The following is a 16538-nucleotide window of genomic DNA, read 5'->3' as shown; positions in this document are numbered from 1 at the left end:
GGCTTCTGTCTTCCAAGCATTTTTAAAATCTAGGCCACAATTAAGGAAAACCTCTTTACTTTCTTTTTACATCTTTCTAAAAACAAAGCAGTGTCTTAAGCAAGTTAGAAATAGTTGGAGGGGGACATTACAGACAAAAAAACTTCTTGGAGCAATAATGGAGGACAAGTGACTAACGTGAGAACCCAGGTCTTCAAATGATTGCTTTTCCTCCAGGAGATGGGCTGCTAAGATTTTGCTGTTGGCAGTAGTAATCAGCGTGTTAATATGTAAAACCTTACACCAGGCCCCCTCCCACGGTGACAAATCTTGCCCCATGGACCTGTCTGACCTAATGATAATACAGTAACACTCCCACTCTGACCAGCCTGCACACTTTCTTCCCATTGATGATACTGACCTCAGTCCATTATCATTCTTATCAAAGGTTGTAATCATTTTTCCTTCTCTAGCTAATTCCATTTTCATAGCCTCCATCTCTTCAAATCGAATGAACCAGGAAATCCATAAGTTCTACTGCACTGAGGACCGAAACCATGAAGCCACAACTTAGACCAAAAATCTAGACACAAGTAGGCTTAATGACTTTAGGAAGGTGGTAACTGTTGAATACGGAAGCCCCGGAAGACAAAGGCATTCAGTACCTACCATCTCCAAAAAGACAGGTCATGAGCCCGGTAAGTGTCTGCTTAAGATCAAACTCAACAAGCTTCGTGGCCTCCATGGTGTGCGTCTCTTGTTTATGGGCAGAGCGAGAACTTTGTTCAAAGAGCTGCAGGCTTTCTCCATCCTTCACGCCAGCAAATAACTGTAAACCAAGAAGAATGAGATAAATAAATTAAAATAGTATCCTGACCAGTCTATATCAAAAAACATAATACGGAAATAAAACTCAGTGAATCTTACAGTCAGCAAACCTACTGAAATTAAGACGCATTTGGTACCTACTTTGAACAAAGCACTATGCTACAAGCAGTGGGGAACCTTCAGGAAATTAAAAGACAGCATTCTCATCTTTGCTGTCCCTCTGTTTTCCTTTGGCACTAATCTACCTGCAGTCACTTCCTCACAAGAGACATTATCCTCCATGCTAGCGGAAATATCAGTGAATCAGGTTTCCAGTTCCTTGCAGTGTGACCCTAGACTAGGGAAGGAGGGACAGTCTAGGAACAAAGTCCTCCTAGGCCTCGGCCGCCCTGGAATTCCAAAGGCCAGACAAGGCCGAAACGTGTCCCTGTACTTATTATCCAATAAACCCCAAAAAGTGATGTGGGAGCTAAGCCTTGGGAAACAGTGTGTAAAGGGGGAATAATGACAATAAATTAACAGACTTTATGATCGTTAAATAAAACAGTGCATGAAAAGCATGGAGTACCTGGCTCATCGTGGTGGCAAAATACATTTTCCTCATTGTTGTCACAACTGTCATTACTAATCACAGGTGTTGTAAGTCAGAGGCTGCTGTGGGTTTTTTGGGGAGGAAGGGGTAGGTTTACTGATTGATTGATTGATTGATTGATTGACTGACTGATTGGAGGTGCTGGGGATTGAACCCATGACCCCACGCATGCTAAGCAGGCGTTCTACCCCTGAGCTGCACCTTCCCCCCAGAGGCTGTTGTTACAGTGTCCCCATCTAGAACAACAAAGCAGGTCCTTATGTGTCAGGAGACCAACTCAGGATGGAGAGCTGACCAAATCAATCTACCATTCTTTCCACCCAAAGTCCCATGAAATCAAACATTAAAAAAAAAGTTTTAATAAAAGACTGAATCAATTGCTGTTTCAAAGTAATACTGGGCTGGATAATTGGAACCAAATCTCCCGATAAATCTACTAAAAAGTACAAAAATTCTAAAAAGCACTGAAGAAGTAACACAATAGAGAGGATTTACCAAACAAAACTCTGTGGGGAAGCACGCAGCCAGAAAAAAAGCACAGCACAAAGCCAGGGAGAAACACGAGACTGTCTGCCCAGCCGAGGTTTTAAGTGGACATGGAACACCGGTCGTGACAGCTTATCATGCAAGTCAGGCCAAAGTGGAAGCTCACGTGTCCGAACAGGTTGGGACTAAAGGGTGATGAGGGTACTCGGGGGAAGAACAAACAAAGAAGTGCCCAGTTCTTGTATAGACTCCCAGCCAGGTGTCACCTCACCTGGCAACAGAGAGAACGTTAGGCCGTGGAACGCACTAGGGCAACCCCAGAGTGCTGGCTCCTCGAAGTGCCCAGCAAAATCGAGCACAAATCGGTTCAGAAAAAGGCTCTACTATCCAAGTCTCAAATTATTCCTGTAAGAACTAAAGATAGGGCAACTGCCATGTCTGTGTCCTTCAATATTTCCTCTAAAAATAACTTAGAACAAGAAAAAGAGAAAATGTAACTACTAAATGCCATGCCCTCAGCAGGAAACAAAGAGCGCCTCAACTTCAAAGTAACTGTATGTGGAAAAGAAGGAGGGAAGGAAGGAAGGAAAGCCAGCTGCCACAGAGACCGAGAGAGACGGAGGGAGAGGGGTAGAAAGCTACTGCGCCCCCACCCTTTGAGGTAAACAAGGACAAGCTGAGAAAAACTGAGGTGAAGAGGGGAGAGGGGAATCAGTGAGAAACTAGGCTGACCTCAAATCACCACCAGAGGAATGTAAATTGGTGCAGCCACTATGGAGAACAATATGGAGGTTCCTTAAAAAACTAAAAATAGAATTACCATGTGATCCAGCAACCTCACTCCTGGGCATATATCCAGAGAAAGCTAATTTGAAAAGACACACGCACCCCAATGTTCATAGCAGCACTATATACAATAGCCAAGACATATTAACAACCTAAATGTCCATGAACAGATAAATGGGTAAAGAAGTTGTGGTATATACATACAATGGAATACTATTCAGTCATAAAAAGAATAAAATAATGCCATTTGCAGCAACATGGATGGACCTAGATATTGTCATACTAAGTGAAGTAAGCCAGAAAGAGAAAGACAAATACTATATGATATCACTCATATGTGGAATCTAAAATAAAGATACAAATAAAGTTGTTTACAAAATAGAAATAGACACACAGTCATAGAAAACAAACTTATGTTTACCAAAGAGCAGAAGGGGGGAGGGATAAATTAGGGGGTGGGGATTAGCAGATATAAACTACAAATAAAACAGATAAACAAGGACCTACTGTATACCACAGGGAACTATGTTCAATACTTTGTAATAAACTATAATGGAAAAGAATCTTAAAAAGAATATATATACATGTATAATTAAATCATCTTGCTGTACACTGCAGCATTGTTTGTAACTGCGAAGTATTGGACACAAAGAAATGTCTGTACAAAAGAGAGAACCTGAATAAACCACGGTCCACCCCCTACAACAGAGTACTTAGGGACGTAATAAAGAATGCGGAGTATCTCTCGGAAATGATATGTAATGATTCCCAAGATATACTGCTATGTGAAAAAAGTGGCATATATTATATACTACTTTTAAAAACCTTAATCCAGTACTTTTCATGTCAGAAATAAGGGGAAATAATAAAATATACACAGATCTGCTCATTTGTAGAAAACAAAAATAAACAAATATCACAGCAATGATGAATCAGAAATGAAGATTAACTGCCTACCAGAAAGTGGGTGGTAACAGACTCAGAATGAAACCCGGGCACATCTCTTAGTCTGCTGACTGTCCCTGAGGGGAAGGCAGTGAAACTCGCAGCTGCCTCCACCCCCCAGATACTGATGGAATGTCAATCTCCATCTCCGTCCCAGACACACAGACCCACCCCACTGGACGTGTCTCCTAGCAGAGCCGCCACGTAAACCTGCCCTGAAGTCCACTGGCTCTCCTGACCCCACCCCAACACGCTTCTCCTCCCGTGAGCCCGAACTCTGGGAGCAGCACCAAGAAGGCAAGCCACCTCTCACCTGCTTCCCCCGCCCTCCCTTCCCCACCTGCCGACATCAAATCCAGCCAATCCCCTCCCTGACGCCCCTCCAGCCCCGCCTCGCAGACCTGTCATCGTTGCCATTTCTTCCGCTTGGTCTACATCGGTCCTCAGACGACCGACCCTGCCCTCCACGGCGCCATCCCCCGGGCTACCCTGCAGATTCCTCTCAAATGCCAACCCTACGGCACCCTCTTCTGCTTAAAAATTACAAAGGCTCCTCATTCTTTTGGAACTAGAGCTCCAACACCAAGAATTTACAGAGAAGGAAGAGTTCACGTCTCTCTCTGACATCACTTCCGGTCACCCCGCCGAGCTCCGGCCGCTCCAGGACACACGCCCCGCGGCGCCGTCCACCCGTGACTTCACACCTTCAAGTCCGCACCTCCCACCGCCTGGAACCCAGCACCCCATCTCTGCCTGCAGAACTTCAAATTCCTCTTGAAGAGCCTCTGGCCAGCCTCCCATCGTTACCCCTGGGATAAAGATCTCCTCCTTCTGGGCCTCGGCCTCTTCCCTTCACGCTGCCGACTGTGTTGTGCAGACGTTCCAGTCTCTCTGCCTTTCTCACTCGGCCGTGCACCAGAGGAGCGGCACTGAGTCAGGGTGTTACTCTACAACAAGCCCGCTTAGGATGAGGTTCCTAACAACGTCTGGCATCCACTCTCTGCCCAGTTCAGCTCAGCCAAAGCCAGTCACTGCGCCGATCACCTCTGAGCCCCGGGGACACGCCATTCGCCTCGAGGGTGACAGACACAGCCTGAAACTCTGACGGATGCAGCCTATTCTACTTGGCAGGCCCACCACTTATTAATTCTTGGTTCACAGGCAGAGAAATAAGTAAGAATCACTTCTAAAAATAAGCAAGTTCACATATCTTCGCACAGGAACTCCCAAGACTTCTGCTGCCCTGGATGCAGCAAGAAAATTCAATTACGTTATTCAAATCCAACCAGAGCATTTCAGCAAATACTAAGTATTCAAATCACTTTGGAAGAAGGATTGGGATGTCTTAGTGAGATGAACAGACAGACATATTAAAGGGATAGCCAACTCATCCAAGTGGATTTCAGCTGCTAATTTCCACGGGTTTTCATTTCTTTAAACAACTGGGCCCTCAGTGAGATCTTCTCCTGCTTCTTATTTGGGAGGACTCATGTTTGAAAGGGCCCAGCTAAACGCAGCTCTGTCCTGGGGTCTCTGTGGGAAGTCTGATCTGTTGTAGCTAATTGAGACTGAATCAGTTCTGTGGCTGCCTGGATTTCTGGGAACGCGCCACACGCCAATTAATCAAGTTACAGAGATTAGCACAGAGGAGGGTGCACTGAATCTGTGCACTGCGGAGGGCACACGGGATTGTCTCTGGCTGCCTGTCGCATTTCCTCTCCTTGCCGTGAGACCTGTGCCAGGGCAGTAATGGGAACAGATCTGCAATCGTCAACTTCTGTGACGAAAGATGTGGCGAAAGAAACATCCTGGTGGCTGAAAAGCTCCTTCTGCCAGGCAGCTGAACAAAGCACTGGCTGTCGAGGGTGCTACACCCGACATGAAGCTCAAGTTCCAAGTGGACACGTTCCAGGGGTTTCCAGCTGAGCGTTTTCGGGAAGCCCCCACGCCAGACCTTGACCTGCAGACTCAAAACAGTTTCTCCACGGCCCAACCCAGTCTGTCAAAATCTCAAGCCTCCAGGAGCGACAACTCAGGTTGAATATATCATAGAGGCTGTTCAGGTCCTTGAGAACGCATGCTCCCAAGGAGCCAGGGTCAGGAAGATGCTGGGGGCAGGAAGTGAGCACCCAAACCTCCACGCAGCGGACCCCCTAGGCCGCGGGGGTCAGCAGCGTCGTGAGGGCCAGCGGTGACCTCTGCCTCCTGGGTACTCGGGAAATCCAGCTGGTTATTTGGCTTTAATTAACTCCGACACATCATGAAAAGTATATTCTTCAGTACTTTCCTTCTCTTACGGGTTCTCCAAAGGGTACCAGTGGGAGAAGGATGGAGATTAACATTCCGCCAAGCTCTGGCCTACACAGAGGAAACATCAGAAACTTCAAAGCAAGAAAGTGTCAGGAAGCTGCACACAAACAACCTGAACGATTAGACACCTGCACGTGTGGAGGCAAAAACCAACAGGGCAACAACAAAAAGACCCCGTCCTGGCACGAACTGGAGAGAATTTCGCCCACTCAGCTGTCGACAAGAAAATCGTGGTGTCTGGTCCTCCTCCTCCTAGACCACGATGACAGACGAGAGAGAGAGTGCGTTTTCCTCCTCAGAGGGCCAGTCGGCTCATTTGTGATGTCAGTGGGTGAAAAGCAGCAGGACCCAGCAAGACTCTGGCTACACTGTCGCCTACCCTCAAGGGAGATGACAGAAGACATGACTAACCAGCCACAGAAAAGACAGCAGTGGCTTAAAAAAAAGAAAAACAAAAAGAAGTAGATCAGACCTAAAAAAGTAGGACCCATGAGATAAGTGATTCACGTGGATGATACGCAGGTGGATGTACGCTTACCCAGCACGGAAAGGGCAGACATCTATTTCAAGGTAAACGGTGGGGGCCGGGGGTGCTGACACTTGCCGATCGCCTCCCACTCATCAGACACCCTGCCGGGTTCCCCGGCCACACTCAGGAGTGGTCCTTGTTTATAAACTGGGAGTTCGAGATTTGCAGATACTGACTGGTATACATAAAACAGATAAACAAGTTTACACCATATAACACAGGGAAATATACTCAATATCTTGTAGTAGCTCATGGTGGAAAACAGAAAAATGAACGTGTATATTCACGTATGACTGAAGCATTGTGCTGTACACCAGAAACTGACACAACACTGTAAACTGACTATACCTCAATAAAAAAAAAAAAAAGAAAAAATAGTTATCCTTGTTTTAATTAAGGAAACTGAGGCTCAGGGAGGTTAAAGGACCCATCTACGGCCATCAGAGAGTGAGCTGCAGAGCCAGGATCTGACTCCCCAACGCTGGTGTCATTTCCAGAATGACAGACACTGCTAAGAGGAACATTTTCCACACATGATGCCACGACCCACAGATGGACTTCAAGAGCCAAGAAGCCAGAAGTTCAAGTCCTTCATTCAGTCCTGATGGGCAAAGAGTGCACAATTCCATACTTTCCAACTGTCATGTATAAATAAAGGTGATTTACTAGAAACTGGCTAAGTGTTTCTAGAATGTGGCATCCACAGAGCAAAACTGAGGTGTCCTCAGAAATGATGGGGACGCTGCGTGTTCCACTACAGAGTCAGGCTGCCCAGGACTGCGATGGTTAATTCTGTGTATCCGCTTAACTGGGCCATGGGGTCCCCAGATACTTGATTAAACTTTATTTCTAGATGTGTCTCTGAGAGTGTTTCTAAATGAGATTAACATTTGAGATTTGCAAATGTTAGCCACTATGTATAAAAATAGATTTTAAAAAAGCAGATTTCTTCTGTATAGCACAGGGAACTATATTCAATATCTTATAATAACCTTTAATGAAAAAGAATATGAAAGCGAATATATGTATGCATATGCCTGACTGGGATATTGTGCTGCACACCAGCAATTGACACATTGTAACTGACCGTACTTCAATTAAAAAAAAATCTGAATCAGTGGACTGAGCGGACTGCCCTCCCCCATGTGGGTGGGCTTCACCCGTCTGCTGAAGACCAGAAGAGAAGAAAGACTAAGAAAGAATTCTTTCCCTCTGCCTGACTATCTCTGAGCTGGGACACTTGTCTTCTGCTGTCAGACCTGGCTTCAGGGTAAAACTCCACCACCAGCTCCCCGTGGCCGGGACTTCCCAGTCTCCACAAGCAGGGGAGCCATCTCCTTACAATAAATCTCTTTATATAAATCATCTCCTCTCCCCTGCCCACACACACAGCCCCCTGCAAGTTCTGCTTCTCTACAGAATCCTGGCTAATATAAATGGGCAACACCAAAAAGGCCCCACAGGCCTGGAACACGTTTGAAAAGTTGGAATCACCACAGTTCACAGGAAGGAAACTATCGCTGCCCCTTGCACGGTGCCGTGGGGTGGTTGTAGGTTTGATGCTGGTAGAGCCCTCAGCCGTCAATGGTTCTTAGCTGTACCATTGTGGATCTATTGTGGGCTATTTGTTAAACACTTAGAACGTGTTCAGGCCTGACGGACTCAACATCTAACAACTGGGTGTTAATATTATACGTAAAACCCTGTAATTTAAATAAGAACCATTCATTCCACTACTGCCAAAGCAGACGGATCCGTACTCCGCGTGGTCCCACCGCCAAATTCTCTGCAGCCTGACACACGATTGCTGTTAGAGTACTTTGCGCACTGAAAAGATGAGTGGCGGGGCAGCTCAGCTGAGGGGTCTGTCACCTCATCTGAGGGTAGTGAGAAATATCACCCTGGAGGTGGCGCCCAAATCCCCTTTGAAAATCGGTCTCTCACTCAAGGTCCTTATGCTGAGAAAGTTCTTCTTTCCATTCATCTGACGTAAATCCTTCCCTGCTTTGACCCTCAGTCATAAACCTTAAACGATACATACAACAAATTATCTGAATCCCAACACATACCAGGCCTCCAAGAGTCACCTCTGTCGGACGTGTGGTAAGATCTGTTTCCCACAAGACCCAGCCCCTTGGCTCTGTGCCTGCGTCTGACCTCCAGGTAGCTCTCTGCTTTCCAAGCTTTCTAAACACAGATCAACCACTGCCACTTTTGGATCGGGAATGACCACTACGTAGGAACGTTCCCTGCCCCAGGAGAGAGGCCCTTCAGACTTACACAGAGATTGTTCCCTTGGCTTCCCCAGATACGAGCAACTCACCCTCCTGTTCCAGACAGCCTCTGACTCTTAACTCCTGACCTCAACCCAACAGCTCAAATCACCTAGCAAGCGCAATCCCAGCTTGGCAACAGGATCCAAGACACGACACAGAAGCAGCAGAAGTGGGAAGAGGGAACCGACACAGGATAAGAGCAGGGTTTTCCAATGTACTCCAGACTGAGGCTGGGGATGAGCCACGTGACGCCTGAACTCGCTCCCTGACGCTGACTGGTGAGCTCACCATCTAGTCCAGGTGCCCATCATACCCCTTAAACTACATGCAAAGAGAGAGAGAGAGCGTGTGTGTGTGTGTTCGTTCGTGTCTAAATCTCTCATCCGATTCTCAAATGGTAAAAGGTTAGAAATCACTGCTATGATGAAATGCTGTGATGTCATACACATTACATACAGTCCGTATACAGCTAAAACAGGCCCTGTGTTTAGAGGATGTGTCTAGATTAAGAAAAGCCTGTTTTATCTTTCAAATTCACTCATACTAACAAGCTGACAACTTCACCGAGACCTACCCCAGACAAGGCTGGAGGATGACATCAGACAACAGAGTCCGGGGCAAAGCCCCAGAAGGAGGCCATTTAAAGTACCTGCCGAAGGGCACGCTATTGGCTAAAGAGCTGGGGTAACCGTTTACATCTACGCGCAGCCTCGGGAATCTGAACGGACAGCTCACTGGGCTGTGTCACAGGCCGCTGGCCCGGCCGAGGCTGGCTGGTAGAGGCTGGCATCACCACGCCACCTGCACTGAGCAGGCCGAAGACGTGCAATCACACCCCCTCCACACAAGAGCTTCCAGGAGCGAGCCCCAGGCCGGGAGACGTGGGCCCTAGCAAGGTGTGACATCCACTGTGAAGGAGCGGAACGTCGCCGTGAAAACTCTTCTGCTGCTTCCAGACCGCACTGGAGCTGGCACAAGAAATGCCGTTACTGTAATTATGCAGATTCAGGAAAACCTAACAAGGCCCTCTTGGCCTCCAGGAGCAAAGGGAGAACGTACATGGTGACGACGTCCTCGAGATCCAGGAAGAACGAGACGTGAGACGCAGAAGACACTCGCCTGTTTTCCTCTCGGTGCTGTGCTGGTTCGGGGCCTTTACCCTCCCGATCCCTGTACTAAGAACCAATAACTAGATGGCTTCTCTATCACAGAAATTAGATCAGAAACACTGAATTAGAATCAAGAGTAAATGCTTGTGCCTCCTTAAACGTGGCTTTCCCTGGCCATTCACTCACTGGGTGAGTAACAGCCCAGCTCCCTGAAGCCTTCCAGGTATCAGGAAAGGGAGCAAGCTGGCTGTGCCAGCATCAGTCCATCCCCTCTTGGCCACAAATCCACCCTTCACTGATGGCTCCGTGAAAATGGAGTTGAGCCCTCTGAGTACCTGTCCTCTGCCAGCCGGCCTGGTGTTAAGCTCAGGCAGCAGGGCTGGCTGGAGAGATGCTGCCTGCAGGACCCGTGTGCCCTGTCCCCTGCACCACCACCCTCTGAGGCAGCTTCCCAGCACAGCACTTCCTGCAAGAGCCTCCCCCCGGACAGCTTCTCCTGCACCTCGGAAAGCAGATTTCCAGCAAATTCTAGAACGTGGCTCTCCAGCAGTTCCACCACCTCGAAACCACCAGCCACCTCAGTGCCACTCCACGAGCCACCCCTGGGGGCAGAGGGCTCTCTCGGGGGCTCAGCTTCGGTTTGGGGGCGGCAGCTGCTCCTGAATCTTCATTCTGTGATCTCTCCAGCTCTCTTCTCACTCACCACCCCGTCATCGCCCAATCATTACGTACAAGTGTTATTCTTAATAAATCTGTAGGTGAAGCTCTCCCCGATGGAGTCACGGGCGGCTTCTGCTTTGCAATCCAGCCCTGACCGACGCGCCGGCTCCTGGGAGGGCCGGAGCACGAGATGCGGCCCTGAGAGCAGCTGCCCGGCCAGAGGAGCCACAGAGGAACCGCTGCGCGGTTGGTGCCGGGAGCTGCCACCTCTCACCAGGTGGACGTGGGCAGAACCAGGGAGGCACCGAGTGCACGTTCCCCACCTCTACTCTGTGCAGGATCCAGGGTGGAGACGGGACGAGGCACAGGGAAGCCAGAGCGGCGCCCTGCAGGAACTGACTCACCAGCTGGAGAACGAGGTGCCCAAACCCACAGCTGGAGGCGGTGGGCGCCGACGGCTCCACGAGGTCACAGGCAATACGTGGGTCAGTGATGGGGCCTGAAGCTGAGGCCATTCATTTCTACCTTGTCAGAGGCAAGAACTAACTATCTGCAAAAGCCCTGAGCCACAAAAAACAGAGACTGGACTCTCTTGAAATGGGTCTCCAAAGCGCTCCCCATTCCCCCGTAGCGGGCTGGACCTCCAACCCAGTGGATCGTGGGTCCCGGCTGTGACCTGATGCCTTTTGCCTCCCTGTCAGGAGACAAACCTAAGTGCACATTTGAGTAGAGAAAAAGAATTTTAAAAGAGAAAGGCCATTTCAGCTGAAGTGTGTTTTTGACAGGGGGCATTCTCCCTAAAAGCTTCTGAAGAAGAGATTAGGGAGACATGATGACTGTAATCTATCAAGGCTAAACAAAGACGCCTTCAATAAAGCCGCTGCGCGTGAGGCTATTAAGGAAACCCAAAAACCACATGGTGGAGAATAAAACCTGTCATTCACTGAAAGACGGGAAAGCGATTTGGGGCAGAAAGCAAGAAGAAAGAGACCACCCTGGGCGCACAGCGAGAGCACCATGGGGGCGCGGAGGGGAAGCAGCCGCGAACGGCGGGGTTCTAACAAACCATCTGCAAAGTGGGAGAGAGTACCAAAGTGAGAGAAACGAAATTTTCTAACGATAAATGAGAGTGGCTTTCTAACACAGCTGAACCACAATGGATGCCAAAGGGGTCATTTGAAATGAAGGATGTCCACTCCACCAGGACCGAGTCTTTACAGGCAAGTGCACAGCCTACAGCGGAGCCCCAACCCACAGGAGAAAACGGGGAGCAACGTGATTACTTTCAAAGAGGAGCAGGATGGGAGATGAACTTGACACAGACATCGTGATGACACAGTATTTTAGTAACTGCTGTGGTCAAGATTGTATCAAAAGCTTACCCCTCCGTACACCTTCACCCATCTCATCTACCAAAACATGCCCTTTTATTTCTGTGTGAATATTCATGAATTATGCATTCATTATAAAATATTTACAGCTTCTCTGTAATATAACTACGTCTTCAGTTATTAAGACCTTAAGTTTTGTATTTCATAGACCAGTAAAAATTCCAAAAAATTCAAGGGACAAAGAAGAGGTTGGCAATGATTTATTTGGCCAAATATAGGCCAATTTTTAATTATCACCATCACTTTATGAAAGAAAGTAACAAGGAAGTCACCTCAGGACAAGGGAGAGTCTTTTAAAGTGAATAAACATACCTTTATAAGACTTTCTACATTGCTCTTACATTTTCAGTTTTCAGAGGGAAGGGTATAGCTTAGTGGTAGAGTGCATGCTTAGCACGCATGAGGTCCTGGGTTCAATCCCCAGCACCTCCATTAAAATAAATAAATAAACCTAATTGCCTGCCCGCCCCCCGAATAAAAACCACCAGCATGAGGCTCACAGCTCCACGGCCACAGCTCACAGGGCTACCACTCCGTGGGCGCTTCTCCTTCTCATTTTTATGAGATCAGTGGGGTTGAGCACCTGCCACTGCCATGACCTGGTCCCCGTCTCGGGCGTCACATCTCCTCTGGCTCATTAATTGTAGGTGACTTTCCATCACCTGGCCATATGCCCCAGACTCTGACCTGTCTTTGTCCACTTCCTTCTTGTGTCCTTATTATCACTCCCAACTTAGGAAACAGCCAGCTGTTCCAAGTGGCAGAAGCGCTCATCTAGCAGCGCTGGGGTCGAGCTGGGGGGGGCCACGCCTGTAAAGGTAACTGACTTCTGTACGACCTCAGACTCACAGGAAGATAGTGCGTCCCAGGCAAACCGTCTCCTCCGACAACATGACTTATCTAACACAACAAATGATGGTTACTCCTCAGCCTAAGGACACTATCCCTTTCCTGTTCATACGGACAGCCCATTTCCTGGAGTTCCGCAGGAGGGAGTTTTGTGATGCTAATTACCCATCCTGTTTCAATGAACATGTCTGGAAGAAGTACTAAGGGATGCAAGTCAGATATTTTCTGTGTCTCATTGATTCCATTTGTTTCTTACATAAAAACAGAGACAGTTTAGAAATGAATGAAAAACAAGTGGTTTTGCGCTTTTTTAGGAAAAGACTCAAGCTTTAAGGAATTGTCATCGTCTGCCCACAAAAAAAAAAAAGATGCCTACAACATATTAGGATGTCAGCTAACAGCTGCCAGGAGCGGGCGCTTTGGAGACTGGACAGAATGTCAGGCTTCCGGACCTAAAAGGCTCTGCGCCGCCAAACACATACCTGGAAAAGAGCAATAATTACAAAGCCTCCCAATGGAAAAATGCAAAGCGCCCAAAGTGTAACACAGGGGAAGGCAGGGGAGGGTCTGGGGATGAGCACACAGCTTACAGTCTCAGCCAGCCAGCCCCCAGTCCCCTGCACCGTCTGAGAAATCCACTCCGGTCTCACAGCACGAATACATCAGTAACCCCCGCTGACTGAGAGCTGGGGTAACCTGACCGCAGGCCTCAGCGCTGTACCCCGAGCCATCTTGGATGAAGGGTATGTGTGAGCCATCGAGGAGGGTGATTCACCAAGGCAACGCACCCAGATCAAGGCCAGCAGCGCTGGCTTCACTGGGATGGACTTTCGTGGCCTCCACCAGGCAACCCGCCAAGCCCCAGGCGGGAGGGGCTCCGACTCACCTGGTGCCGGGAGAAGAGCCGCACGGCCTCCAGCTGGTGGAACACAGGGTAGTGCTGGGCGTCGATCTGGTCGCGCCTGTAGACGTCGCCCACCACCAGGAAGGCGTCCAGCCCCGCGCGCAGCAGGTCCCACTGGTGCGCCGACGTGTGCGCCCGCAGCATGTGCGTCTCGTTCAGGTAGTAGTTGTCCCCCTTCTTCCGGCTCGGGTGGTCGGCCGGGATGAGCAGGCTGTCGAAGTTCTGCCAGGTGGTGACCACCGGGGACAGGTCGTCGTAGACGGAGAACAGCGGCGTCCCCGAGCGGCCCCCGAAGCGCTGGTAGAAGTGCGCCTTCACCCTCTCCTTGACCAGCCAGAGGGGGTGATGCTGCTGGTTGTGCAGGTTCCGGCCCACCTTGGACAGCACCTTCCGGGACAGGTTGCTGTAGCCGTCCTGCGGGTAAGACTTCCCCAGCAGCTCCACCACGCCACCCGGGGCCCCTGGGGCGGCAGGCCGATGCTCGTGGCCCCGACAGACACCACTGGCCTTCCTCGCCAGGGAGACGTGCACCTGGACGAGCCTCCTGAGAGCCGAGCAAACCATGGTAGCAGCTTCTCTCACGGGTTCTGGAAAGAGCACACACGCGAAGCACCAGTTACATTGCACTCTGTGGCAAGTGAGCATGTCCTCCGTCTCCTGCCAGCCCCCCACCGCCGTCCTGACAGCTGTGTCTTCCCCACCCCCGCCTCCACACAGACAGAAGGTCCAGTTGAGGGAATCTGCCAGCAGAGGCTCTGAATCAGAAGAATCAGGACTGTCACTTTAGATCCCCTACCTCTAGCTGTCCTTTCTTAACATTTATATCCATGAGTTCAAAGAAAATTTCCTTTATCATGTCATGTCCTGAACCCCTCACGCTGAATAAAACCTTAAATGTGACACCTTCCTTTCATTCTGACTACATTCCAGAACCAAAAGCCTGAGAGGAATCACCTAAAGCAGGAGCTGGCTGGACCCCAGCAGGGTCTCACCAGTTAAAGGAAGCACGTGGTGACGTGCCGGCCTCTGAAGGGTGGAAGGAGAGTGTGAGCAACGTGCGCCCATTTCCACCTCTCGTCCTCACAGCCACAAAGTTCTGCCCACTTCTGACCACGCGTGACGTCTGGATTCATTGACCATCTTACAAAATGACATGAACAACACGTTGGGGGTTTTTTGTTGGATGTTTCCAATAAAATACACCACTTTCAGGAGTGCTTTTTCTATGTTAGACTTTTAAAAATAAAAATAAAAAATTTAAGGAAAGCTGACACTGAGTGAGAGACTATACCAACGGACAGCAGAAATTATTCTCACAGATGCAAACCTTTTTTATCCTCACATCTGGTCATGTCACTGAAACAGAATACCATTGCAGAATCCCATCAATGACATGCTGGTTTTGTAAACAGGCAACTCTCTACTACGCACCCACAGGAAGCCAGGAACAGTGACTTGGGAAGTGATTCAGAGCAGCCAGAGTCAGAGTACTGACCAGACTTTTTTTTTTAATACCCAGAATTTAATAAGAACAACACTGGACTTCCCAGCTGAAAGTCGCTGTGGTAGTCACCCAGCACTGGCTGTTCACGTCAGAAATGAGGTGACCAAGACCAGGCACAGCTGACCGAACCCCAAGCACTGGGAGAGCTGAGGTCGCAATGGAGGATTCTGGACCACTGACGAGGGCTCTCTGCCCCGGCCCAGAAGCAAGTTTAAGTTGACTCAAGGAGCTTAGCAACGAACACCTTTAGATGTCATACTCCTATGTTCATAAAAAATTTACCATGACCTTAAAGGAGCCAAGTCCATCTTCTAAAACTTTCCGTTTCTACCCACTGGGGCACTTTAAGGTATAGGACCCTGTGGCTGCTTTACTTCAAGGACCCTACAATCACAGTGAGAAAACACGTGACTTCGCGATATGATGTTGCATCGGGGGGAGTTAAACTGCTCCGAGCGACCATCAAAAGCATAGCGAGAACGCCCCCAGCCAGCACGGGTCACCCGGAGCGTGGAGCTGAGAACCCGCTCCGAGTGGGATGACCGCGCGGGTGACACCGCTCGTGAGAAGCCTGTGTGGAGCTCCTCTGTCTGAGAAGTTCTCAGAGGCACTGGATTTATGCACGTGTGGCACCGTTTTGGCAGAGTTGTAGTGAAAAGCGTTTCTGGCTGACTTTCAGCAGAAATCAGTCTTCCCTCCGCAGCGTTCGCTGCTGTCACTGCGGTAGATGCAGACTTTAAATACTCACAGGCCGCCTTCCACATCACAGCGCAGTCACGCTGGGAGGCTGCCAGCGCCAGGTCCTAGCGCCCTTGGCCAGACACGAGAAAGCACCTCTCCTGCCGGAGGCGAGTGCTGTCACCGGGCTCAGGACTCTCCCGGGGAAGGTGCTTCTGAGGCCGCAATTCACGGGTCGCTCACCCCCCTCACCCCTCGGTTCCCAGCTCCCCAGACCCCAGACCCACTTCTAGGCTCTGATGCTACAGAGACGCCGCATCCTCACGCCACCCCGGGCTTGCTAAGGAAAGGTTTTCCTGCCCTTGCTTTCAGACTTTCTCTCTATCTGCTCAGCCCCATCTGTCACCTCTCCCCACCCAAAACAATTTGTTTGTTGTTTTTTTCTATTACCATCTCTTACAGAGGGAGCGTGACTATGCCAGACTTCCCACTCCCATCTGAGAAGTAAGTGCCTTTCTCCCCCGTCAAGTTTCTCTAATGCGAAGGAATTCATCTGGAAAAAACAGGAACCCAGGAAGACCAAGTCGGCGCCAGTCCCACCTCTGTGGTACAGTGGGCTTCCTCCTTCCAGCAACTCGGGGAGGCAAGGGCGATGCTCATTATTTTACAAAGAAACTAGGCTTCAAAGAGATTGTGCAACTTGCAAAAACTC

At 49.3% G+C, this 16538-nt stretch overlaps 1 protein-coding gene across 6 annotated transcripts in view; it reads right to left on the bottom strand.

Moving 5' to 3' along the window:
- Positions 1-16538, bottom strand: part of FARS2 (phenylalanyl-tRNA synthetase 2, mitochondrial) — a 309951-nt gene that overhangs the window by 232330 nt on the left and 61083 nt on the right. For 5 of the 6 annotated variants that reach the window (XM_031435245.2, XM_010992409.3, XM_064476158.1 and 2 more), the window contains 2 exons: positions 13627-14231; positions 649-808 (listed from right to left, as the gene is read on the bottom strand). In XM_031435245.2, coding sequence (XP_031291105.1) covers positions 649-808; positions 13627-14208 — 742 coding nt within the window. In that variant the 5' untranslated portion in view covers positions 14209-14231. The remainder of the gene's footprint in view (positions 1-648; positions 809-13626; positions 14232-16538) is intronic. The other variant, XM_064476159.1, reaches the window with a different exon arrangement.

The sequence above is a fragment of the Camelus dromedarius genome, chromosome 19 (assembly GCF_036321535.1).
Source record: "Camelus dromedarius isolate mCamDro1 chromosome 19, mCamDro1.pat, whole genome shotgun sequence".
NCBI lineage: Eukaryota > Metazoa > Chordata > Mammalia > Artiodactyla > Camelidae > Camelus > Camelus dromedarius.
The sequence above is the reverse complement of the archived record's forward strand: the minus strand, read 5'-3'. Positions and strand labels throughout refer to the sequence as shown.